We start from the raw sequence: 24,869 nt of genomic DNA, 5'->3' as shown, positions 1-24,869 counted from the left end.
CCTCGGTACAGAGCCCACATACGGGCAAGGAAAACTCACCCCAGTGGGACGTCAATGTGAATGACTATGAGAAACCTTGGAGAGGACCGCATATGTGGGTAACCCCCCCACCCCCGCTAGGGGAGACCGAAAGCAATGGATGTCGAGTGGGTCTGACATAATATTGTGAAAGTCCAGTCCACAGCGGATCCAACACATCAGCGAAAGTCCAGTCCATAGTGGGGCCAGCAGGAACCATCCCGAGCGGAGACGGGTCAGCAGCGTAGAGATGTCCCCAACCGATGCACAGGCTAGCGGTCCACCCCGGGTCCCGACTCTGGACAACCAGCACTTCATCCGTGGCCACCGGACCTGTGCAACTCCCCCTCCATAAGGGAGAGGGGAGCAGAGGAAAAAAGAAAAGAAAAGAAACGGCAGATCAACTGGTCTAAAAAGGGAGTCTATTTAAAGGCTAGAGTATACAAATTAGTTTTAAGATGGGACTTAAATGCTTCTACTGAGGTAGCATCTCTAACTGTTACCGGGAGGGCATTCCATAGTATTGGAGCCCGAATAGACAACGCTCTATAGCCCGCAGACTTTTTTTGGGCTCTGGGAATCACTAATAAGCCGGAGTTCTTTGAACGCAGATTTCTTGTCGGGACATATGGTACAATACAATCGGCAAGATAGGCAGGAGCTTGACCGTGTAGTATTTTATACGTAAGTAGTAAAACCTTAAAGTCGCATCTTAAGTGCACAGGAAGCCAGTGCAAGTGAGCCAGTATAGGCGTAATATGATCAAACTTTCTTGTTTTTGTCAAAAGTTTAGCAGCCGCATTGTGTACCAACTGTAATCTTTTAATGCTAGACATAGGGAGGCCCGAAAATAATACGTTACAGTAATCGAGACGAGATGTAACGAACGCATGAATAATGATCTCAGCATCGCTTGTGGACAAAATGGAACGAATTTTAGCGATATTACGGAGATCAAAGAAGGCCGTTTTAGTAACACTCTTAATGTGTGACTCAAACGAGAGAATTGGGTTGAAGATAATACCCAGATTCTTTACCGAGTCGCCTTGTGTAATTGTTTGGTTGTCAAATGTTAAGGTGATATTATTAAATAGATGTCGGTGTTGAGCAGGACCGATAATCAGCATTTCCGTTTTCTTAGCGTTGAGTTGCAAAAAGTTAGTGGACATCCATTGTTTAATTTCATTAAGACACGCCTCCAGCTGACTACAATCCGGCGTGTTGGTCAGCTTTAGGGGCATGTAGAGTTGGGTGTCATCAGCATAACAGTGAAAGCTAACACCGTATTTGCGTATGATGTCACCTAGCGGCAGCATGTAAATACTAAAGAGTGCAGGGCCAAGAACCGAACCCTGGGGAACTCCGCACGTTACCTTAACATAGTCTGAGGTCACATTGTTATGGGAGACACACTGCATCCTGTCAGTAAGATAAGACTTAAACCAAGACAAGGCTAAGTCTGACATCCCAATACGCGTTTTGATACGCTCTAATAAAATATTATGATCAACGGTATCGAAAGCGGCGCTAAGATCAAGAAGCAGCAACATAGATGACGCATCAGAATCCATCGTTAGCAATAGATCATTAGTCATTTTTGCGAGGGCTGTCTCCGTAGAGTGATTTGCCCTGAAACCGGATTGAAAAGGTTCACAGAGATTGTTAGACGCTAAGTGTTCATTTAGCTGCTGTGCAACAATTTTTTCGAGGATTTTTGAGATAAACGGAAGGTGGGACACCGGCCGGTAGTTTACTAAGAGATCAGGATCGAGGTTAGGTCTTTTGAGTAGAGGATGAATAACCGCTTTTTTGAATGCTAGGGGAAAGAGGAAAGTGATAAGTTTATAATATTTAACACTGATGGACCTAATAATACAAAAAGCTCCTTGATAAGTTTCCCAGGAATTAGGTCAAGTAAACATGTTGTTTGTTTTGTCCCATTTACACATTTTAACAATTCCTCCAATGTTATTTCATCAAAGAGAGAGAAACTATTTTGGAGGGCAGTGTCCGTCGTATATACAGTCGTATCTGTGTTAATAGAACCCAGTTGTAGCTGGGATGCATTGTCTTTAATCTCTTTTCTAATTACTTCAATTTTCTTATTAAAGAAATTCATAAAGTCATCTGCTGAGTGGGTGGAGCTACTGGGAGGAGTCCCTTGTTGTGTTAGCGATGCTACTGTACTAAACAAAAATTTAGGATCATTTTTGTTGAGGTGGATGAGATTTGAGTAATATTTAGCTTTAGCTGAGGTAAGCATGCGTTTATAAGTTATTAAACTATCACTCCATGCTTGATGGAAAACCTCAAGTTTAATCGCACGCCATTTGCGTTCCAGCTTTCTACATGATAATTTATGGGCTTTAGTTTCTTCTGTTAACCATGGGGTACGCCTTTTAGGGGCCCTTTTTAGCTTTAGCGGTGCTACACTATCAATGGTGTCGCGCAGGGCGTCGTTAAAGTGTGAGGTTATCAATAGAGCCCACATAATTTGGGAATGGTGCCATTACCCAAGGCAGTAGGTCAGCAAGAGTCATCGTTGTGGCAGCATTAATGTTGCGGCTGCTATAGTAGTTATTATTATTATTATTAGTTTGTTGACAATGAGTCAGAACTTCGAATTTTATAAGGTAATGATCGGACATTACTTTAGTGTACGGGAGTATCGTAACTTTAGAGGTGGTGACACCCCTGACAAGCACTAGATCTATCGTATTACCTTTGCGATGCGTGGGTTCATTTATTATTTGTGTAAGACCACAGCTATCAATTATAGTCTGGAGCGCCACGCACGGAGGGTCCGATGGGGTATTCATATGGATATTAAAGTCCCCCATTATGATTATATTGTCGGCGTGCGTCACTAGATCAGCAACAAACTCTGAGAATTCACTGATAAAGTCCGAATAGGGCCCAGGGGGGCGGTAGATAACAGCCAGGTGGAGAGGCAGCGGTGTGACAAACCTCATAGTGAGCACCTCAAATGAGTTATATGTTATGGTTTACTAGGGGAGGTGACGGCAAACAGACACCAGAGGGCAGTAAGGTTCACTAATTTATTATATATATAATAAATATATATATATATAATAATAATAATAATAATAACAAAAATACAACTAAACTATAGAATGAAGTGTGTGACCAAAATACAAGAGTGTGAAGTAATACAATGTGTGTAATTTAACTGAAGTGTGTGTTACCAAAGTGTTGAATGAGATACGAGGAAGTCCAGGGACAGGCAGGTGATCCGAGCGAGAGACAAGCGTCAGAGAAGAAAGTCTAAGCGAGAGGTTGAGAATCCAAAAGGCAGTCCGGGGGGCAAGGGGAACAACAAGGGATCACAGGGGAACACGGGAAGCGCTGCGGGAAGACAACAAGAACATCAGAACAACGGAAACATGAAAATCACAGGGAGGAGCGAGTTCGCGGGATGGAAAACCAGATACAGGATGCTTACAATGGTAAAGACTATACTCCGGCGCCGCCTGGCAGGTTGTGAGAGCTTATCAAGGCAGGTCCTTCATTACGTGCAGGTGTGCTGAAAGCCGGTGATCGTTTGCAGCTGGTGTCTGCCGCGGGGCGTAGACGTGCACGGCGCGCTCCTGGATGTGCACGCTCGTGGGCGTGTCCCGAGGTGCGCTCACTGGAGCGCACAGACAGATGGGAGGCGTTGGCAGGAGTCTGAGCCGTAACAGTACCCCCCTCCTTATGGACAGCTTCCAGATGTCCTACTGGTCGTACCACAAACAAAAACACAGGAACAAAAGTCAAGGGTGGGTGGAGGGGTGAACTGGTGGTGGGTCGCCGGCCCAAATGTCCCCGAATCCACCGGGGACGAGTCTGGTGGCGGCGGCGAGTAGAATGCCGCTGAGGCCGGCGAGGCGGGCGACCAAGGTACGGCCACCATCTTGGCCGTCGGAAAGGCGGACGGGAATGGCGCCATGGTGCGTCCCGCCGGAAACGAGGATGAGACGTCATCGGTGGCGTGGGAGCGGCAGACGTCTTCGGCGGCGTGGAAGCGGCAGACGTCTTCGGCGGCGTGGAAGTGGCAGACGTCTTCATAGCCGGAGACGAGGAGGGCAGCTGAGGAGCTGGCCGAGGTGCAGAGGTCGGCGCTGCAGGCCGAGGTGCAGAGGTCGGCGCTGCAGGCCGAGGTGCAGAGGTCGGCGCTGCAAGCCGAGGTGCAGAGGTCGGCGCTGCCGGCCGAGGTGCAGAGGTCGGCGCTGCCGGCCGAGGTGCAGAGGTCGGCGCTGCCGGCCGAGGTGCAGAGGTCGGCGCTGCCGGCCGAGGTGCAGAAGTCGGCGCTGCCGGCCGAGGTGCAGAGGTCGGCGCTGCTCGCCGAAGTGCAGTGGTCGGGGCCAGCCTGGGAGCTGGAGGAGACGTGGGGTTCAGCCTGGGAGCTGGTGGAGATGCGGGGGCTATCCTGGGGACTGGTGCTAGCTCAGAGGCTAGCCGAGGGACTGGTGCTAGCTTAGGGGCTAGCCGAGGGGCTGGTGCTAGCTCAGGGGCTAGCCGAGGGACTGGTGCTAGCTCAGGGGCTAGCCAAGGGACTGGTGCTAGCTCAGGGGCTAGCCGAGGGACTGGTGCTGGCTCAGGGGCTAGCTGAGGGATTGGTGCTGGCTCAGGGGCTAGCCGAGGGACTGGTGCTAGCTCAGGGGCTAGCCATGGGTCTGGTGCTAGCTCAGGGGCTAGCCAGGAGGCTTGTGGCTGTGGCTGGGAAAAACAAAAAATAGGTGGAATTAGTCTGGCCGGGGGTAGCCCGTCTGGGTGCGGCTGCGCCGCCCCATCAGCACAGCCACCAGTACTATCCCAACCCCTCCGAAAGCGGATGCCAGACGCTTCTAGCTGGCTGAGGAACAGTCACTAAGGGTGGGAGAAGGGTGTCCAGGCGGCGGGTAAATTCTTCCCTGCTGATATCGCTGCTAAACATGCCTTTCCATGACATTTCAGCAGGACACGACAACTCCTCAGGTGTGAAGCGAAAAAAAAAAAAGGCCATGGTGAATGAGGCAAAACGGAGGGGGGGGAAAAAAATGGTCACTGGGGGCGGGGCTAAAGTCACTGGGGGCGGGGCTAATGAACTGTGCCGTCAGGTCCCTAATCAATTGGCCGGAGTATACTGTTATGGTTTATTAGGGGAGGTGATGGCAAACAGACACCAGAGGTAGATATGTCCGATAATATCGGTCTAACGATATTATCGGCAGATAAATGCGTTAAAATGTAATATCGGAAATTATCGGTATCGTTTTTTTAATTATCAGTATCGTTTTTTTGTTGTTGTTGTTTTTTTTGTATTAAATCCACATAAAAAACAGAAGATACACTTACAAATAGTGCACCAACCCAAAAAACCTCCCTCCCCCATTTACACTCATTCACACTCATTCACACAAAAGGGTTGTTTCTTTCTGTTATTAATATTCTGGTTCCTACATTATATATCAATACAGTCTGCAAGGGATACAGTCAGTAAGCACATGATTGTGCGTGCTGCTGGTCCACTAATAGTACTAACCTTTAACAGTTAATTTTACAAATTTTCATTAATTACTAGTTTCTATGTAACTGTTTTTATATTGTTTTACTTTCTTTTTTATTCAAGAAAATGTTTTTAATTTATTTATCTTATTTTATTTGATTAATTTTTTTAAAAAGTACCTTATCTTCACCATACCTGGTTGTCCAAATTAGGCATAATAATGTGTTAATTCCACGACTGTATATATCGGTTGATATCAGTATCGGTTGATATCGGTATCGGTAATTAAAGAGTTGGACAATATCGGCATATCGGATATCGGCAAAAAGCCATTTTTGCCGATATCCGATATTTGCCATCCCTAACCAGAGGGCAGTAAGGTTCACTAATTTATTATATATATAATAAATATATATATATATAATAATAATAATAATAATAACAACAATACAACTAAACTATAGAAGTGTGTGACCAAAATACAAGAGTGTGAAGTAATACTATGTGTGTAATTTAACTGAAGTGTGTGCTACCAAAGTGTTGAATGAGATACGAGGAAGTCCAAGGACAGGCAGGTGATCCGGGCGAGAGACAAGCGTCAGAGAAGAAAGTCTAAGCGAAAGGTCGAGAATCCAAAAGGCAGTCCGGGGGTTCAAGGGGAACAACAACGGAACACAGGGGAACACGGGAAGCGCTGCGGGAAGACAACAAGAACATCAGAACAACGGAAACATGGAAATCACAGGGAGGAGCGAGTTCACGGGATGGAAAACCAGATACAGGATGCTTACAAGGGTAAAGACTATACTCCGGCGCCGCCTGGCAGGTTGTGAGAGCTTATCAAGGCAGGTCCTTCATTACGTGCAGGTGTGCTGAAAGCCGGTGATCGTTTGCAGCTGGCGTCTGCCGCGGGGCGGAGACGCGCACGGCGCGCTCCTGGATGTGCGCGCTCGTGGGCGTGTCCCGAGTTGCGCTCACTGGAGCGCACAGACAGATGGGAGGCGTTGGCAGGAGTCTGAGCCGTAACATTATATTTATTATTTACGATAGGTGTAAGATTAAAGTTTTAATTGTATATTAGTGCGACACCCCCTCCCCTTTTAAGAGGACGGGCAACATGTGCATTCGTATAGTTAGGAGGAGATGCCTCATTTAGCGCAAAAAAATCGTCTGGTTTGAGCCAGGTCTCGGCGAGACCAACGACGTCAAGTTTGTTGTCTCTAATGACCTCATTAACTAATAATGTTTTGGAAGATAATGATCGTATGTTTATAAAGCCCATATTATAAGTAGTGGGCTGTTTTGAGGATTGTTTGTTGAAATTATCCGAAGTAGCAGTATTAATAATGTTGCGTTTATTATGCGTAGTGCACTTTAAATAGTTTCGACCATATCTAGGAATTGATACGACGGGAATTTTCAGATTTTTTGCTTGGTGCTGCGATAAACTGAACGCATCATAGTTAGCCACCTCAGTAGATTGCATGTCTGCCTCTGACACAGTCACAAAAGAAAAAACATTATGTGAGTTGTGTTTTATTCTAAGAGAATTGCTATGTGTGCAGGGATTATCCAGCCTGGCGCCGGCTAGTTCTAGTTTAAATGACTTCTTACCCGGACACTCCACGCTTTTTTGAGGATTAGCCTTTCGCTTTGTTGTTAGCCCTGCTCGGCATCCCGCTTCTGCTTCCGCTCACACCGCTTACATCTCCTCCATTGACGGTCCCCGCTAGTACTTGACTCCGCTGATTCAAAGGCCGCTCGATGTAGCCCGCGAAGTATTCCCATGCTAGCGAGGAGGTCCACCGTACATGCATCTTTCAGTCTATAACGACCCGATCTATCCACATACAAAATTGTCTGTCGGTCGTATGTGATCACAGAGTGTCCACGCTTTGAGCCAGCCATGAAATTGACAGAATTGACGGGTATTTTTGCCAAATCTCTCTACACTCCCAAGAGCGTCTGCAAGCCGCTGATTAAGGGCTACATAAGTCAACTTTGATTGATTGATGATTGATAGTACTTGGGGACATGAGTGCATCCCCCACAGTGTAGACTTTTTTAGGCCATGAGTGTGTCCTTCCCATTATAGAGTCATCGTAGGACTTGTGGACATGAATGTGTCCTCCACAGTGTGGACGCTTTGTAGGATATGTGGACATGAGTTTGTCCGCCACAGTGCAGACTCTTACTAGGACATCTGGACATGAATGTGTCCTCCACTGTGTAGACCTTTTGTAGGACATGAGTGTGTCCTCCACAATGTAAACTTTTTTGTAGGTTTTGTGGACCTGAGTGTCCTCCACAGGGTAGACTCTTCTTAGGACATGTGGACATGGGTGTGTACTCCACAGTGTAGACCTTTTGCTGGACATGTTTGTGTCCTCCACATTGTATACTCTTTGTATGGTTTGTGTACATGAGTGTGTCCTCCACAATGTCAATTTTTTTTAAGGACTCATGGACCCGAATGTGTACTCCACAATGTAGACCTTTTGTAGAAAATGATAGTTTCCTTCACGGTGTAGACCAAGGGCTCACGTTGTCGACTTCCTCGTGGTGAGCCATGGTAACTGATTAACCAGGCGAACAACAACACTAGCGACAGCAGCATCAGCAGCAGTAGCAGCAACAACAAGCTTTAACGTCGTTGACAATGACATATAATTGGAGAATGCAGCCTGTTGACAACCTGGAACACGTACCCTTAAATGTTATACGGGAAGGCATCACTGTGCGCAGCTAAACGTGGAGGACAGCTTCCACTATGGCAGGTGAAACAGTACCTCAAACCCATACCGCGCTTTTCCAAAACTGAATAACACATTGCCCCACCGCATGACTCTGGAACCCTTTCCCAGATCACAACACAGGCCGTCATTAATAATCCCAGATAACCTTATCAATCCAGTCCCTACCATACCATTGAAGAGGTCAAATTTCCGCAAGGCTAACTGGCAACAGTTCACCAACCTTGTGGACTCAGGCACAGACTGTCTACCCGCACTAACCACTCCTAACCCGGATGGTGCCTCCTCAGCCCTCTGGAAACTCCTCATCTGGCAGTAGGCTACCGTCATTGCTCTGCCAAAACCACACAAACCTACAGATGACTCAAAGAACTACTACCCTATTTCACTCCTCTGTGTCCCCTTCAGGCACTTTGGACAACTACTCCTTGCCGGGATGGAACCAGGCCAGACCCCCAACTTCCGTCAAGCGAGCTTCCCTCACGGACGCAGCAATGTACAACACAACGTGAAGCTTTCAAATGACATTTAAGTCATCTTAGATAAAGGATGCAAGGTGGGTGTCATCTCAGTGGGCCCGACCGCAGCCTGCGACACAATTTGGCACCAGGGCCTGATTGTGAAATTCCTCTGGATAATTCCTGAATGTAACATAGTGGGATTCATTGCCAACATCCTCGCCAATTCATACTGAAGACAAGTGATAACCAGTCCTCCTGCCCAAGACGCCTAAGAAACAGAATTCCCCAATGATCAGTACTGGTTCCAATGGTATTTAACGTTTACATTATTGACCTACCATGCCCAACATCTCTGCAGTACAGATATGCCGACCACCTCCCTCTTCTTCACTCTGACAGATGCTGGTTGAAAGTAGAAGACGTGCTCATGGCAGACATGGCACTGACCGCAGCCTATCTCCAGACCTGTAGTCTACAGCTTAGCATTGCAAAACCCACCCTTACAACTTTCCACCTCAACAACAACGAAGCTCTGTGTCAGCTTACAGTCAACCTTAAAGGGACACCTCTACCCACTCCGACATACCTTGGGGTAAATGGGCAACTGACCTTCAGGCAACACCTTGAATCTCTATATACCAAAGTCTCATCTAAGAACAACCTCCTTTGTTGTCTGCAGGCGCATCCTAGAGAGCCAATACGTCCACTGTTGCCCTGACCCTACTCTACAGTGCTGCAGAATATGTTGACCCCAGCATGGTGCCAAGTGTACACATTAAAAAGATGGACACATTCTCAACAGCACCTTGAGATTCAGCCCTGGCTGCCTATGACCCACTCAATCTGAGTTCCATGCATTGCACTTGCAACTCTTTGCAGAGAAGACCACTCACAGAGACGGATGAACAAGGCCTTGCTGGCCGTAAACCATCCCCTACACAACCTTGTTCAGAACTCTAAACTTGACCGCCAAAGTCTGCGTCCTCGCACCCCTTTCTTCTGCAATGCAGCAACTTTTCGCAGCTTTATTATCAACATCCTTGACAGATGGAGAACTGCCTGGCAGGGAACCTCACGACCCACTCAATTTACAGTATGGCCTAACACATAATTGTCACCAGGGGCCAACCTGCCTCGCGGAAAATGGGTGACTCCAAATCGGCTACTAACTGGAGTCGACCATTTCAACTCCAACATGTACCGCTGGGGGCTGCGCCAATCAGCAGCCTAACTGCACACCACATACTCCACGAGTGCCGCACCCTACGCCCGCCTGAGGACATACTTCTTGATCTGTTCAGCGCCGACCCTGACACCAGTGCTGGCTGCAACGCCTGAACCAAACTACATAGCGGCCTCATACGCAAAAAAAAAGTATAGACTTTTTGTAGGACATGAGTGTAGACTCTTTGTGGGACTCCTGGACATGAGTGTGTCCTGTACAATGTAGACTCTTTGTAGGATTAACAGACATAAATGTGTTCTCTACAATGTGGACAAACAACAACATGAGAAGATTTTCCTGCTGGTATTTGTTTTTGTCTCTGTGGACCTTTTCTGGCAAATGAGCAGTGAACTTGGCAGGAAAAGCACAGAAACACACACACACACACACACACACGATGAACTACCCCCCCTCGTGCCCCTCCCCTCTTCTCTCCTCTACTTTTCTTCTTTAGGACGTCTACAGTAAGGACGCTCACAAGTCACTGCAACATGTCTGTACTCACACTCTTCATCATCATCATCATCATCATGGCGGCTGGTGAGTGTGTGTGTGCATGCTGGGGTCAGTCGGTTATGTGCATGCGTGTGAGTTGTCAGGTTGAATGGAACTTAACAAAGACACACACATGTGTTGACACTTAATGTGTGTGTGTGCGCGGGTGTGTGCGCTAGGTTCAGTCAGCTGTATGCATACTTGTGTGTTGCCGGGTTAAATGTAACTTTACACATGTGTTGGCACTTAGAGTGTGTGTGTGTGTGTGTGTGTAGGGGTCAGTCAGTTGTGTGCATACGTGTGTGTTGTCAGGTTAAATGTAACTTATCAAACACACACATGTATTGGCACTTAGTGTGTATCTGTGTGTGTGTGCATGTGTATCAGCTGTCAATCATGTCATCCTTCACATTGGTGTGACAGGAATCTGATTGATTGGCAGCTGATGACCCTCTCTATAAATAATCAATACACTTCACTTCCTATCGGTGTGCGTGTGTGTCATCACATTGTCATCTTCAGCGTAACACACACACACACACACACACACGCACACACACACACACACACACAAAAGTGCTATGTTGGAGAAGTCAGAGCGTGTTTTAGCAGCAGTATTATTAATCATTACACTAACTTTTGTCCAACTCCAACAAGTCAGTCGGCATGTGTTACGCCAATTGTTAAAGTCTTGCTTTCCTGCACTGCTATTGGCTGGCTGGTCACTGTCAATCATGACAGGTGGTGAAATGAAGTGTTTTTACTGGAATAGAAGCTTCTGAGAGAACTCACATTAAAAAAACATCCGTGTTTTGCTTAGCATTGAAATACTTTAGTAGAGAGTGTGTTGATGCTTTCTTAACCTTTTTACTTGTGTTCATCCATCTTATCTGCTGGTCTCCATGGCAACTGCCTAGTGTTTGATTGTGTGTGTGTGTGTGTGTGTGTGTGTGCGCGTGTGCAGGCGGTGAGGTCGAGGTGACATCATCGCCAGACTACGATTACGACTACAACGCAACCTTTGGCTACATATTTTACAGTCAGTACACACACATGCACACACACACTGTTTTACTTAGTCAACACTTTAATTATTTGTGTGTGTGTTTGTGTGCATTTGTGTGTGTGTGTGTGTGTGTGTGTGTGTGTGTGTGTGTGTGTGTGTGTGTGTGTGTGTGTGTGGGCGCACAGGCAACACAAGCAGCGAGGATCTGGAGACCTTCCTGAAGAACACTAGCGACTACCTGGATTCCCATGAGGATAGGCAGGACTACGAAGAGGAAGTGATCATCACCACGACAACTAAGCGGTACAACACACCAAGGGGCGGTGTCATCATCGACAACACCGCACCCTCGTGCGTCTGTCTGGTGAGAGAGATAATTAGATGACTTCTATGTCGTTGCGCTACCATGCTAAATATGTTCATGCTGACATTTTCAATATAGGGCTGTCAAGTTAAAATGATTTTATTACTGTAAGATTAATCACATTCTTGAACTGTGATTAATCATGATTAATCACAGGTTATTATTATCTGCTTACATACCGTATTTTCCGAACCGTAGGGCGCACCAGATTGTAAGGCGCACTGCCGATGAATGGTCTATTTTCGATCTTTTTTCATATATAAGGGCGCATTAAAGGAGTCGTTATATTATTATTTTTTTCTAAAGTGAAAACACTTCCTTGTGGTCTACATAACATGTAATGGTGGTTCTTTGGTCCAAATGTTGCATAGATTATGTTTTACAGATCATCTTCAAGCCGCTTTCTGACAGTCGCTTCCGGATGCGCCGTTCTGTGGGCGGTCTTATTCACCTTCGAAAGCGTCTTTTCCCCGTCATCTTTGTTGTAGCGGTGTAGCGTACAAGGACGGGAGTGGAAGAAGTGTCAAAAGATGGAGCTAACTATTTTAATGACATTCAGACTTTACTTAAATCAATAACGGAGCAGCAACTCCTCATCCGGAAACAACAACACCGGAAATGTGTCCCGTAAAAAACCGTCCGACCGGAACTCTCTAATAACTAAAGTTCCTTGGGTGAATAATGTAAAATCACTACACCGGTATGTTTTAGCGCTTTCATGGCGAGTTTACTGACAGATATAAGTAGGGATGATGTTCGAAATTGGTTCTCCCGGTTGTTCGATAAGAAAAGAACCGATTCCATGGACTCGAATCCCTTTTTGAGAACCGGTTCCCGTTATCGAGGCCACTATAGTAAAGAAAAAGAGTTGGTTCTTTATTCGAATCCCTGGGAACGAATCCCTTCCCACGTACAGGAAATGCCCTGTGGGACCGGCAATGTTATGCCAATTTGATTGTAGACTCTTACTGACACCTTGTGGCGAGATGAAAATACTACGCATCATTAGTTTGGGCACTTCCGGGTTGAGACAATTGAGAAGTAGACAAGTTGTGTTAGCTCTTACAAGCCTTGGAAAAGATAAGTCTGTAAGTAAACTTTTGAACTTGTTTATGTAACTCAATATTAAGGTGGAAAGTGGTTAAGTTTGATACTAAGATGTTTATTGAAAAACGATTTTTGTGCACTGTTTCAATGGATGTTTTGAGGACTTAAAATGGCTGCCAGTCGTATATTTCCACCATCGAAATAGTTTCAACACTCAGAAGTATTTGTTTGATGATAGTCTGTATTCTTGTGTGAAGCTAATATTTACATATTGTGTATTACATTTCAGTATGTTAATTGAATCACGTAGCTTATACATTTGTCATTGTGTGTATTTCAGTTTAAAAAAAAAAAAACAGTCCAGTGCAAGACAAAAGTAAAGATAGGAAAAGACAAAGCAAGATCAACAACAATAAAGAGCCTAAATGGATTAATCTGCTTTGGATTGTTTGCTAACTGTCTGCCAAGCTGTATAACCTCAACACGTATAGTGAGGGCAGAACAGGCAATATGCAATTATTGCCAGGCTTCGCTCTCAAATAAGGGGGGAATAATTGTTGATTAATGACTGTGGTGTTCTTAGTGTCATAGTGTGTGTAGTTAGTATGTTCCAATAGCAGCAGAAGTGCACTTTTTGGAGCGCTGTATTATTTCCAGTTTTGTGCCCAAGGGACTGATTTTATTTAACACTATATTATTATTTATACACCTATAGTGATCACAGAGACAGGGTGTTTTTGTGTTACTGTATATATTTGTTTTTCTGAAAATTACTTAATATACTTTGGGTAACAACAGTCAATATATATATATTTTTTAGGGGGGTAACAGTCAATATTTATTTATTTATTTTATTTTATTTTTTTCTTATAAAATAAAAGTGAGCTTTTGTTAAACCAAATATTGTGTTTTTTTCCATATACAACAACCTATCTGGATTCGATAAGAGAATCGATAAGGAATCGGTTCGATAAGAGGATTCGATAATGGGCTCGAACTCGATAATTTCTTATCAAACATCATCCCTAGATATAAGTAAGAACTTTACACTACTTTATATTAGAAATGGCAACAGCGGAGGATGAATGTCCCATAACAAGAAGATAGAGAAAAAGAAGAAGCTGCAATTTTTCAGGATTTATGCAGATTCCAAATACAGATCAGCAGGTACCAGAAGGTAAGAAAAGTTGAGTTTGCATAATAATGTGAAACAAAACGCCGGATAATGTGTCTTACCTTATACACACACCATAATAATATTTGTATGTTGAAGCACAGTACAATCCATCAAGCGGTGTGGCTTCATAGCTTACCGAAGTCGTACTAAAACATTTTGATAGATTTTTGAGCGCCGTGTGTAATGTTCTATATTTTCAATGGAACATACTGTATAAAATGTTGGTGTTGTTTCCTTGAGTCATATTGCCATCATATTGCAGTCTACATGTATCTCTTATGTGTGACTGCCATCTACTGGTCACACTTATTATTACACCAGGTATCAAATAAAATTGCTTCGAGGTCGGTAAGCAAAACCAGATTTATTCCGTAAATTAGGCGCACCGGGTTCTAAGGCCCACTGATTTTAAGTGCGCCTTATAGTACGGAAAATACAGTAAATAAAATTTGCTTAAGAAAAATGTAGTCAGACTGTCATATATATTATTGGACTGTCTATGGATGTTCTCATTCATTAAGGTCATTGTATTCTCAGGGCGTTCAATCTTTGCAACTGGACTGTTTGTTTTGTCTATGAAAACCTTTCGCCTCTCATCCAAGTAGTCGTCATCCGTTCATGCTCATAGACTTAGGTTGGTCCGATCTAGTCTTAGAATTACTGTAGATTTGTCAGCTCTCGTGTAGCGGCTGGTGTCAAAACCCCAAATATTTAAACCCCAACTCCAATATCCTGAACTGCAAGTCATTGATTTGCTCAAAACTTGGTGACAGTAAGTATGGTAAGAATTAAGTGCACATTTTGAAAGTCTTTGCAATAATATTGCAAACAAAGCACTAATAGTTAATGTAGTAAACACACACATAAACAACTTAAAATAGTGCACCATTTAAATCTGCATTTACTCTTCTTTAGTTTAATCAGTTGTTTAAAGAAACAAGCGTATTTACTTTTTCAAAAGACAATGCTGATCTCTTTTTTTGGTACAATGCGACCTCAGCTTGTTGTAATTACTTACATGTGTCCAATCATCTCCAGTAAGCAAAAATAAATTCACATTCAGCCAGTAGTTGCAACTTGATGCTCTTGATAGTGTAGTACAGTTGTTTATCCTTGCTGTAATTGTGCCTCTCAAAGGTATTGTACGGCAGATCAGCTGTGGTGATATGAATGACATCTTCTTGCAGCTCTTTCATCTTGTGACGCACGCAGATAATATAATTATAATGGGGATTTTAATATCCATATGAATACCCCATCAGACCCTCCGTGCGTGGCGATCCAGTCTATAATTGATAGCTGTGGTCTTACACAAATAATAAATGAACCCGCGCATCGCAACGGTAATACGATAGATCTAGTCTTCACAGATGTTAAGGGGTATACATGCGGCGGCTGTCCATTTTGCAAAGGCATTGTTTAACGTATCTGTGGTACTTTTGTTGACAGCATTGAAGCAGGTAAACTCAGCCAGCTTACCGTTCTCCTCTGCTGGTTGACGATGCAACATTCATGCTAGCGGCATCATCCTCGAGCAAAATGTGTTAATGTTGACATGCCAAATGCATTCATGCTAACATGCTAAGTATGCATACAAGCAAAATGTGTTAACTCCGACATGCTAGATGTTTCATGTTAATATTTAAAATGCTAATATGCTAAACATGGTTATGTAAACAAGCAAAATGTGTTAATGTCGACATGCCAAATGCGTTCATGCTAACATGCTAAGTATGCAAACAAGCAAAATGTGTTAATTCCGACATGCCAGATCTTTCATGTTAATATCTAAAATGCTAATATGCTAAACATAGTTACGTAAACAAGCAAAATGTGTTAATGTCGACATGCTAAATGCGTTCATGCTAACATGCTACGTATGCAAACAAGCAAAATGTGTTAATTCCGACATGCTAGATGTTTCATGTTAATATCTAAAATGCTAATATGCTAAACATGGGTATGTAAACAAGCAACATGTGTTAATGTCCACATGCCAAATGCGTTCATGCTAACTAGCTAAATATGCAAACAAGCAAAATGTGTTATTTCCGACTTGTTAAATGTTTTATGTTAACATGTCAATATGTAAAATGCTAATATGCTACACATGTTAATTTAAAAATGCAAAATGTGTTCATGCCTAAATGCTAAATGTGTTTATGCTAAACATGTTCATGTAAACATGCTAAATCTGTTTATGCCAAAATGCTAAATATATTAATGTAAACAAGCAAAATGTGTTAATGTCGACATGCTAAGTGCGTTCATGCTAACATGCTAAGTATGCAAACAAGCAAAATGTGTTAATTCCGACATGCTAGATGTTTCATGTTAATATCTAAAATGCTAATATGCTAAACATGGGTATGTAAACAAGCAAAATGTGTTAATGTCCACATGCCAAATGCATTCATGCTAACTAGCTAAATATGCAAACAAGCAAAATGTGTTATTTCCGACTTGCCAAATGCTTTATGTTAACATGTCAATATGTAAAATGCTAATATGCTACACATGTTAGTTTAAAAATGCAAAATGTGTTCATGCCTAAATGCTAAATGTGTTTATGCTAAACATGCTCATGTAAACATGCTAAATGTGTTCATGCCAAAATGCTAAATATATTCATGTAAACATGCAAAATGTGTTCATGCCAAAATGCTAAATAGGTTCATGCTAACATGCGAATCATACTCATGATAACAAGAAAAATGTGTTCATGCCATCCATATATCCATTTTCTACTGCTTGTCCCTCTCTGGGTCATGGGGGGCTGGAGCCTATCCCAGCTGCATTAGGGCGGAAATTGGGGTACACCCTGGCTAAGTCGCCATCTCGTCGCAAAAACAAGAACAAATCTGTTAATGCCAACATGATAAATATGTTCATGCTAAAATGCTAAATGTTAATGTTACATATATAAAAAGGGTAAATATGTTCATTCCAAAATGCTAACTGTGTTCTTGCTAACAGGCTAAATCTTAAAATGCTAAATGTGTTCATGCCAACATACTTAGTATGTTTATAATATCAGTATAAATATGTTAATGCCAACATGCTAACCATGTTAATGCCAACATGCTATATGTGTTGGTGATAACGTGCTAAACCCTAACATGCTAAATGTGTTCATGCCGACATATTTGATATGCTGACATGGTCAGAGCAATTATGCTGAGATTTTTTGTGACTTCCTATGTGCAGGATGGGATGCTGATGATGGCGGTGATTGTGCACCACTCACTGTGAGACAAAAGTCACAGTTCATGCGCTGGAGCCGCACTGACTTTGTGTCCAGTGGGAGGACACCGACTGATCTGCGTGGATTTATGACAGCAAACATTTGTATGTGTAAATAAAAGCACACCAGATATCAAGAGGGAAATAGGCCACCTGTGTGTGTGTGTGTGTGTGTGTGTGTGTGTGTGTGTGTGTGTGTGTGTGTGTGTGTGTGTGTGTGTGTGTGTGTGTGTGTGTGTGTGTGTGTGTGTGTGTGTGTGTGTGTGTGTGTGTGTGTGTGTGTGTGTGTGTGTGTGTGTGTGTGGGTGTGTGTGTGTGTGTGTGTGTGCTGAATCTTTTTTAAATGATGATTGTCTCCATGTTGGCTGGTAAAATATTTGAAAAGTTTATTTTCCTAATAAGACAAATGTTGACATGAGAATGAGACATTAAATACAATGTGTTCACTTCCAGACGCCGTCGTTTTTTTCCACGCAACAAGTCTAATGAGGGGTCAGAGGTCAGCCTTTAATTGTCTTGTGTTGACTCAAACACACACACACACACACACACACACACACACACACAAACACGCACACCCACACACCCAGTGTTGACGGATAATGATGGACGCGGGGGGGTTTAGCCTCGGGCCTTTTGTTTATTTTAGTGTTTTAATGAGAAGGTTCTAGAAGTGAACACTACGGGAGTGTTGTGGGTGGGGCCAAGACAGGAAGTCTTCTCTTATCAAATGTGACAACTCGTTGTTTTTTTCTAATATTTCGGTGCTGAATAATTTGACCGAGTCTCATTTTTCTTAAGGAGGTCAAAACGTCCTCCTTTCATCTTTCATGTCATGAATAATGGGCACACGGGAGATGTCGTCCTCGACCTCCGCTTGAAAAAGTGGAGGTCGAGAGCGACATCTCCAAAGTCTTTCTTTCTCCTGTTTTATGTTTGCATAAACGTCCAATGATCACCGTCGTCCCACGCAATTGGTCCAAGCTAATTGAAACAAGACATTTAAAAAGTTTAAGAAGTGTGATTGGCTGACTATTGATCCTCCTTTCTTAACACACACACACACACACACACACACACACACACACACACACACACACACACACACACACACACACACACACACACACACACACACACACACACACACTGGTTGTCATTTGGAATGGGGACCAAGTTTTTGATCATCACTTGTGGGGACCACCCTTTCTACAGGTTGTGGAGGCATAAAACAAATGAGGTAAAATGGCCACTGCCCAGTTAGCTCATACACGTCTTTAAATCTCTGGATTGATGAAGTAATGTGCTGATCATTCTTACTGGGGACCCTGGGGAAAAATAGTTAATATGGTTCATAAGGACCAAATTTAAATAATTTTGCATAATTCACACAAATTTGTACGTGTCTACTGAGGACCATTAAAAAAAAAAAAAAGTTCAAATTAAATATGACATGATCCTCAGAATACAGCACTACAGCTGTCCTCTTATAGGAAGTTTCACCATTTAAATGTTAAAGCAAATCCTGCATCTTCTGTGACATTACTGAAAACTGCTATTTAGCAGTAATGAAGTTGTCTGCAACTCCAACTACCATATATAGAAGGATGGAAAATTCTGAATGTGAATAATAATGTTTTATAACCGTGCTGTATAAAAATGTCATCCTAAGGAACATTAAACCAGATTTTGTTTTTGGAAAAATATAATAGTTTTAACTAAGGGTGGATACCCTACAGAATCACAGTACTATTAATGCCAGGATAACAAATGTTTCACTTTTCAAAAAATTTAATTTTCTCTTTTACCAGTATTTGAAACACGTAAACAAAGTAACCCAAATTTCCCTGTTGTGGGATCAATAAAGGATTATCTTATCTTACCTTAAACCACAGAAATAAAATACAAAGTCATTTAAACATTTATTTTTACTTTTCATTTTTAACAACATTGAACATAAAGAACATAAACAACTGTTCTACTTAACCAACCCAGTCAGATAGTCAGAATGGATCTGACTATCATTTAAAAAGGTTTCCCTTTAGGGGACCTGTTTATTTGTCCCCATACCGTCAGAGGTCCCCTAAAGGTGACTGTGTAAACAGAGTGATGTCCCCATTAAGTAAGCATTGCCAGAAGACACACACACACATACACACACACACCGTGTTTGACCTCTAACCTGTGCGGCATGTAAACACTTGTTGAATATTAATGAGCGACGAGCATCATCATCCATCAGGGGGCAGCGACGCGACGTCTTGAAAACGTGACGAATGACGGCGGCGGGAGGCGAGAGCAGCTCATAAAGGCGGCGGAGGGGACCCGTGCCAGGAGCACTTCAGAGCTGCAGAAGAAGAAGAAGTAGAAGACGCCAAACGAGAAGGTGGATGAGAAGATGTTTGACGTGTCTTATTCCTGGTGCTATTCTTCCCTTTTTTGTTTCAGCACATCTAGACTTTGTGGTGATGGAGAGCATGCGTCTGGTCTTTCTTCTGTCCGTCTGCCTGTCCACGCTGACGTCCTTCTGTCAGGGTCAAAGGTCGGCCGACGCTCAGGTTCCGGGCACCGCGCCTGATGATCCCATCCTGGGACTGGCCAAGGTGGACATGGTGAGTCATGAGCAGGGCTGTCCAAAGTGTGGCCTGGGGGACGTTTTTGTCTCGTTTTTTTAAATTGTAAATCAATCAATCAAACTTTATTTATACAGCGCTAGTGCTTTACAGTAAAAAAAGAAAGGAGGGATGAAAACACAACATACAAACGAATAGTGCATCCAGAAATGGAATAATTGTTTCCACATTTTGCTATGTTACAGCCTTATTCCAAAATGGAATAAGTTCATTTTTGTTCTCAAAATTCTACAGACAATACCACATAATGACAATGTGAAAAGATATTTTTGAATTTTTTTCGCAAATAAATAAAAAATAAAAAAACACATGTACATAAGTATTCTTTGTTGATGCACCTTTGGCATTTTCGCCCATTCCTCTTTGCAACACCTAATAAGTAAGTAAGTAAATTTTATTTATAAAGCACTTTTCACGGATAAAATCACAAAACGCTGCACAAAACATAGGTGAAGTAAAACAACAATTCAATTTAAAAGAACAGGGGCAACGCCATAAAAAGGATACAAAGTGGATTAAAAATTATCCACCAGGTTGGATGGGAAGTGTTGATTTTCCTCCATGATGTCTCTGTTCATTGCTGCATTCATCGTTCTCTCTATCTTCACTAGTCTCCCACTATATGATTTTTTATTCTTTTATTTTCAATAAATTTGCTAAATAAAAATAATTTAAAAAAACATTTCACATTGTCGTTATGGGGTATTGTTTGCAGAATTTTGAAGGCAAATTTATACTATCCCATTTTGGAATAAGGCTGTAACATAACATGTCGAAAAAGAAAAAGCGCTGTGAATACATTCCAGATGCACTGCGCACACAGCTCTATTGACAATAAAAAAAACATGGCATGGCACTGAGGATGAAGGAAAAATGCCATCTTTAAGGCGTCTATACTGGAGAATAAGTAAAATTAACGCCATCTGAAACATTAAAAAATATATAAAAATAAGATATGAATAATACTATGCCAGCTGCATTCGGGCGGAAGGCGGGGTACACCCTGGACAAGTCACCACCTCATTACAGGGCCAACACAGATAGACAGACAACATCCACACTCACATTCACACACTAGGGTCCATTTAGTGTTGCCAACCTATCCCCAGGTGCATGTCTTTGGAGGTGGGAGGAAGCCGGAGTATCCGGAGAGAACCCATGCAGTCACAGGGAGAACATGCAAACTTCACACGGAAAGACCCCGAGACTGGGAGTCGAACCCAGGATCTTCTTATTGTGAGGCACCAGCATTAACCCCTTTTTTGATTGATTGAGAAGTATTATTGACATCTTAAAGAATTTAATCCATGTAATGCTTTAAAAAGGCAAATGGATGGCACAAAAAGCCAAAAGGCTTGTTTCCATTGTGGTCCCTAACAACATTTATTTGTACTTGTGCAATGACAATAAAGATCCACCCATCCAAAATAAAAAATAACACAATAAAAATAAGAAACATAAGAGTAAACATGATGAGAAGAACGAGCGCTAACCACTGCATCACCGTGCTGCCCTGTCTTTAACCTTTTTTTTTTTTTTTAAATGTACGCGATCTGTGCAATCCTTAGGCTCTCCGGCAAAAATAAAATAAAATAAAATCAATTGATTAATAAGAAGCCTCGGGCCTTTTGTTTATTTTAGTGTTTTAATGAGAGGGTTCTAGAAATGAACACTATGGGAGTGTTGAGGGCGGGGCCAGGACAGGTAGTCTTCTCTTGTTATCAAATGTGACAACTGCTTGTTTTTGTTTTTTTTCATTTATTTTGGTGCTGTTGTGTAACCCGCTGGCTTAGCATGTATTTACGTGCACTTTTCATTTAAAAAAATTATCAAAGGTATTGATTTTATTATTGTGACTGCTTGGCAGCAATAATGTCAACAAAGTGATTCCTTAAATTGTTTTTTCACACCAGCAGCTGACAAAGATAATGTACTGTCAGCTTGTTGTCATCGTGTGTGTGTGTGTGTGTGTGTGTGTGTGTGTGTGTGTGTGTGTGTGTGTGTGTGTGTGTGTGTGTGTGTGTGTGTGTGTGTGTGTGTGTGTGTGTGTGTGTGTGTGTGTGTGTGTGTGTGTGTGTGTGTCCATGCAGGCAGAGGCGCTGCAGGCTTTCGTGGACGAGGCGGAAAGCAGAGTGGGCCTCTCAGTGGAGAAGAAGGCCAGCTTCATCCCGCGGGTGAGGACGTGAGCGACACCTGTCAATCAAATGTGTTTGTGTAGAGTAGAGTATGCACCGCTGTCATTTTTGCCTCATCCTTCACTTTATGCATGGGTGAAGAATGCACTACCGACCTGGTATGATGATGCTACCTGGTGGTTGTTTGAGCTAGTCCTGGATGCTTCAGTCACACGCAGGATTCTCACAGGAATAAGGCAAACATACAGTGTTCCTTACTGTGTGTTAAAAGAAGCACGTTTGTGTGTCACAGTGTGATGTTGGCGAGCGCTGCGCGATGAAACATGGGCCCCGATTTGGCCGACTGTGCGACTGTCTGCGGGGGGCGGCATGCAACACCTTCTTCCTGCGCTGCTACTGAGGGCACCCAAAAACATACGGCAACATCTTGACCCATTTTTTGAACTCAAATGTGTCCTTGTTGTCCTTTGTCAAATAAATGTCGTTCCCCACTTCCACTGTAAGACATCTAAACGCTCATACAGGACAATAAACATGTTCAATATGTCTTTGTCTTTGTCCATTCACCATGCAGCCGCTTCTGTGAGTCACTAATCAACGTGCAGGGTTATGTCTGGCTTTAGGTACCTTACCTCCAGGTTAGTCACCCACTAAGGTACCAAAAAAGGTCGCAAATTGCGTCCCTTTGTGTCGCTTTGTTGCGAGAATATTTTTGGCAATCACAAGTTGATCGTCCAATCAGAGGCGAGCGCGCTGAGGTCAGCGTCATACGTGGAAGCTTCTTTTCGTTTCTCAGCTTCACACGCAGGACGCTTATCAACAGCATGACATTTAGTCCTCAGATAAGAGCACACTCACACACGCACACACGCGTCTTCTAGCTGTGTGTCATAAAAGGACAACATGGCCTTTTCACAGCAAGACTCCTCTGCTTGTTTAATTAAAGAAGAAAAAAAAATAGAAAGGTTTTCCTTTTTCTGTGTTCCTTTGAAGTCAAATGATATCAACATGAAGTGAATTATATTTATATAGCGCTTTTCTCTAGTGACTCAAAGTGCTTTTTACATAGTGAAACCCAATATCTAAGGTACATTTAAACCAGTGTGGGTGGCACTGGGAGCAGGTGGGTGAAGTGTCTTGCCCAAGGACACAACGGCAGTGACTAGGATGGTGGAAGCTGGGATCGAACCTGGAACCCTCAAGTTGCTGGCACGGCCGCTCTACCAACCGAGCTATACTATGATTTTATTAAATATAAAGGGATTTATTTATCTTTCAAAAACGAAACCTGAAGACAAACATAAACATATATGTGTTGGGGTTGTAAATCACAATAAAAGCCCATGTTTTTCAAAATGTAATAAACAGATATATAAAAATGTGTTTTATATTTAAGCCATACAATTATATTATATTGTCCACATGTTTAATGTGAATGCCACTGTGACACTAATAATCCAATCTAAGATCTATTCCTGCTGGATGCTGCGCAACTATAGTGACACAGTGTTTTATTTTGAAACACTAAACCGGACGCAAGGCCGTATTAACTTCCTCAAATAGTCGCGATGTAATTCTACGCACAATAACGACGCAAATTAGCCCAAAGAATGGACCAGAATACTCAATTGAAATCAGCGTTTGGGGGTTTGTGATATTTGTACTCTACAAACATATGCTTTACGAACATAGCAGCGACATTGCTCGGCTAAACCTAGCTATACGTTCATACGATACAACCATCCTTCTTCTGACCAAAGTAGTCTTTTTCTACATTTTGTTTGTCAATGGTTTTGTTAAACCTCGACTAGCTGGTGGTATGTCAGATTATGTTGTAAAAAATTTTTTTTCCCCTCAGCAGATTAAGAATCAACAGCCTGAAACTTCCGGTTTACTTCCTGTTTATTTAAATGACTGTGTTATTGATGACATCATTTGGTTGTGTTATTGATGACATAATTTGGTTGTGTTTGTTTCAGTGTTTCCATCAGACGTCGTCAAAGTTGTCATTGTGAAAGAAGAGCAGGAGCCACAGCCCGCCCACGTGAAAGAGGAAGAGGAGGAGACTGACATCAGCAAGTTCCATGTGAAGACTAAAGATGATGACGAAGAGCAAGGTGGTTGGTCACAGCTTCATTGCAGCGAGAAGAACATAGAGGACACAACATCACAATCTACCCACACTGATGACAGCGTCCACACTGAAGAACCTTTGAGAAATAATAAACACTTGAAATGTTCTCAATGTGACAAAAGTTTTGTCCATGAGAGGAATCTAAAAACTCACATGAGGATCCACACAGGAGAAAAACCTTTCCACTGCTCAGTTTGCAGTAAAACGTTCAGCCAGAGTGCCAATTTAGCTGTCCCTTCTCGTATCCACACCGGAGAGAAACCTTTCCTTGCTCAGTTTGTGGCGGAAGCTTCTCCCAAAAAGGACATTTGCTAAGACATAAAGCAACACACAGTGAAGACAAGACGTCTTTCTGTCCGGTTTGCGACGCTGCCTTCTATCATTCATTGAGCACATGAGAACACAGTGGGGGAAAAAAATTTTTTCCTGCTCGGTCTGTCCGAAAAGATTCTCCGGAAGAGGTCATTTGGTGACGCACATGAGAACTCACACTGGCGAGAAACCATTTTCCTGCATGATTTGTGCAAAAAGCTTCTCTCAAAAGGGACATTTAATGACTCACAGAAGGACACACTCGGGAGGAAAACGCTTTTCCTGCTCAGTATGTGCTAAAAGATTCTCTCAGAAAGGACATATGATGTCACACATGAGGACGCACCGCAGAAACATGTTGACGTTCCAAGAGTCTCA

The 24,869-nt window shown here is 42.9% G+C and overlaps 2 protein-coding genes across 3 annotated transcripts; both read left to right on the top strand.

The window, feature by feature from the left end:
- The first annotated feature begins 10,365 nt into the window (after positions 1-10,365).
- cart4 (cocaine- and amphetamine-regulated transcript 4) lies at positions 10,366-22,589 on the top strand. 2 transcript variants are annotated; one of them, XM_062055041.1, is made up of 7 exons: positions 10,366-10,485; positions 11,405-11,479; positions 11,632-11,810; positions 19,520-19,663; positions 19,726-19,889; positions 22,001-22,084; positions 22,338-22,589. In XM_062055041.1, exons 5-7 carry the CDS (start codon positions 19,746-19,748, stop codon positions 22,443-22,445), a joined length of 336 nt encoding a protein of 111 aa, XP_061911025.1. In that variant the 5' UTR covers positions 10,366-10,485; positions 11,405-11,479; positions 11,632-11,810; positions 19,520-19,663; positions 19,726-19,745; the 3' UTR covers positions 22,446-22,589. The 2 variants fall into 2 exon arrangements, with proteins under 2 accessions (XP_061911025.1, XP_061911024.1); XM_062055040.1 differs by lacking the exons at positions 19,520-19,663; positions 19,726-19,889; positions 22,001-22,084; positions 22,338-22,589 and adding an exon at positions 17,242-17,705 and having other exon boundaries at positions 10,372-10,485.
- Positions 22,590-23,563: 974 nt separating this feature from the next.
- On the top strand, positions 23,564-24,645 carry LOC133655120 (zinc finger protein 664-like). Its single transcript, XM_062055039.1, has 2 exons — positions 23,564-23,692; positions 24,025-24,645. The coding sequence occupies exons 1-2, from the start codon at positions 23,656-23,658 to the stop codon at positions 24,492-24,494; spliced, it is 507 nt and encodes a 168-aa protein (XP_061911023.1). The 5' UTR covers positions 23,564-23,655; the 3' UTR covers positions 24,495-24,645.
- Positions 24,646-24,869: the final 224 nt, after the last annotated feature.

The sequence above is a fragment of the Entelurus aequoreus genome, linkage group LG08 (genome assembly GCF_033978785.1).
Source record: "Entelurus aequoreus isolate RoL-2023_Sb linkage group LG08, RoL_Eaeq_v1.1, whole genome shotgun sequence".
Taxonomy (NCBI): Eukaryota; Metazoa; Chordata; class Actinopteri; order Syngnathiformes; family Syngnathidae; genus Entelurus; species Entelurus aequoreus.
Note: the sequence above shows the minus strand (reverse complement) of the source record. Positions and strands in the feature narration are given on the sequence as shown.

Coding starts and splice junctions, on each gene's coding strand:
- cart4 (XM_062055040.1), top strand. CDS start 10,437: ATGTCTGTACTCACACTCTTCATCATCATCATCATCATCATGGCGGCT. Junction 10,486..11,404: donor CATCATCATCATGGCGGCTG/GTGAGTGTGTGT, acceptor GCGCGTGTGCAG/GCGGTGAGGTCGAGGTGACA. Junction 11,480..11,631: donor CTTTGGCTACATATTTTACA/GTCAGTACACAC, acceptor GTGGGCGCACAG/GCAACACAAGCAGCGAGGAT.
- LOC133655120 (XM_062055039.1), top strand. CDS start 23,656: ATGGACCAGAATACTCAATTGAAATCAGCGTTTGGGG. Junction 23,693..24,024: donor ATTGAAATCAGCGTTTGGGG/GTTTGTGATATT, acceptor TGTTTGTTTCAG/TGTTTCCATCAGACGTCGTC.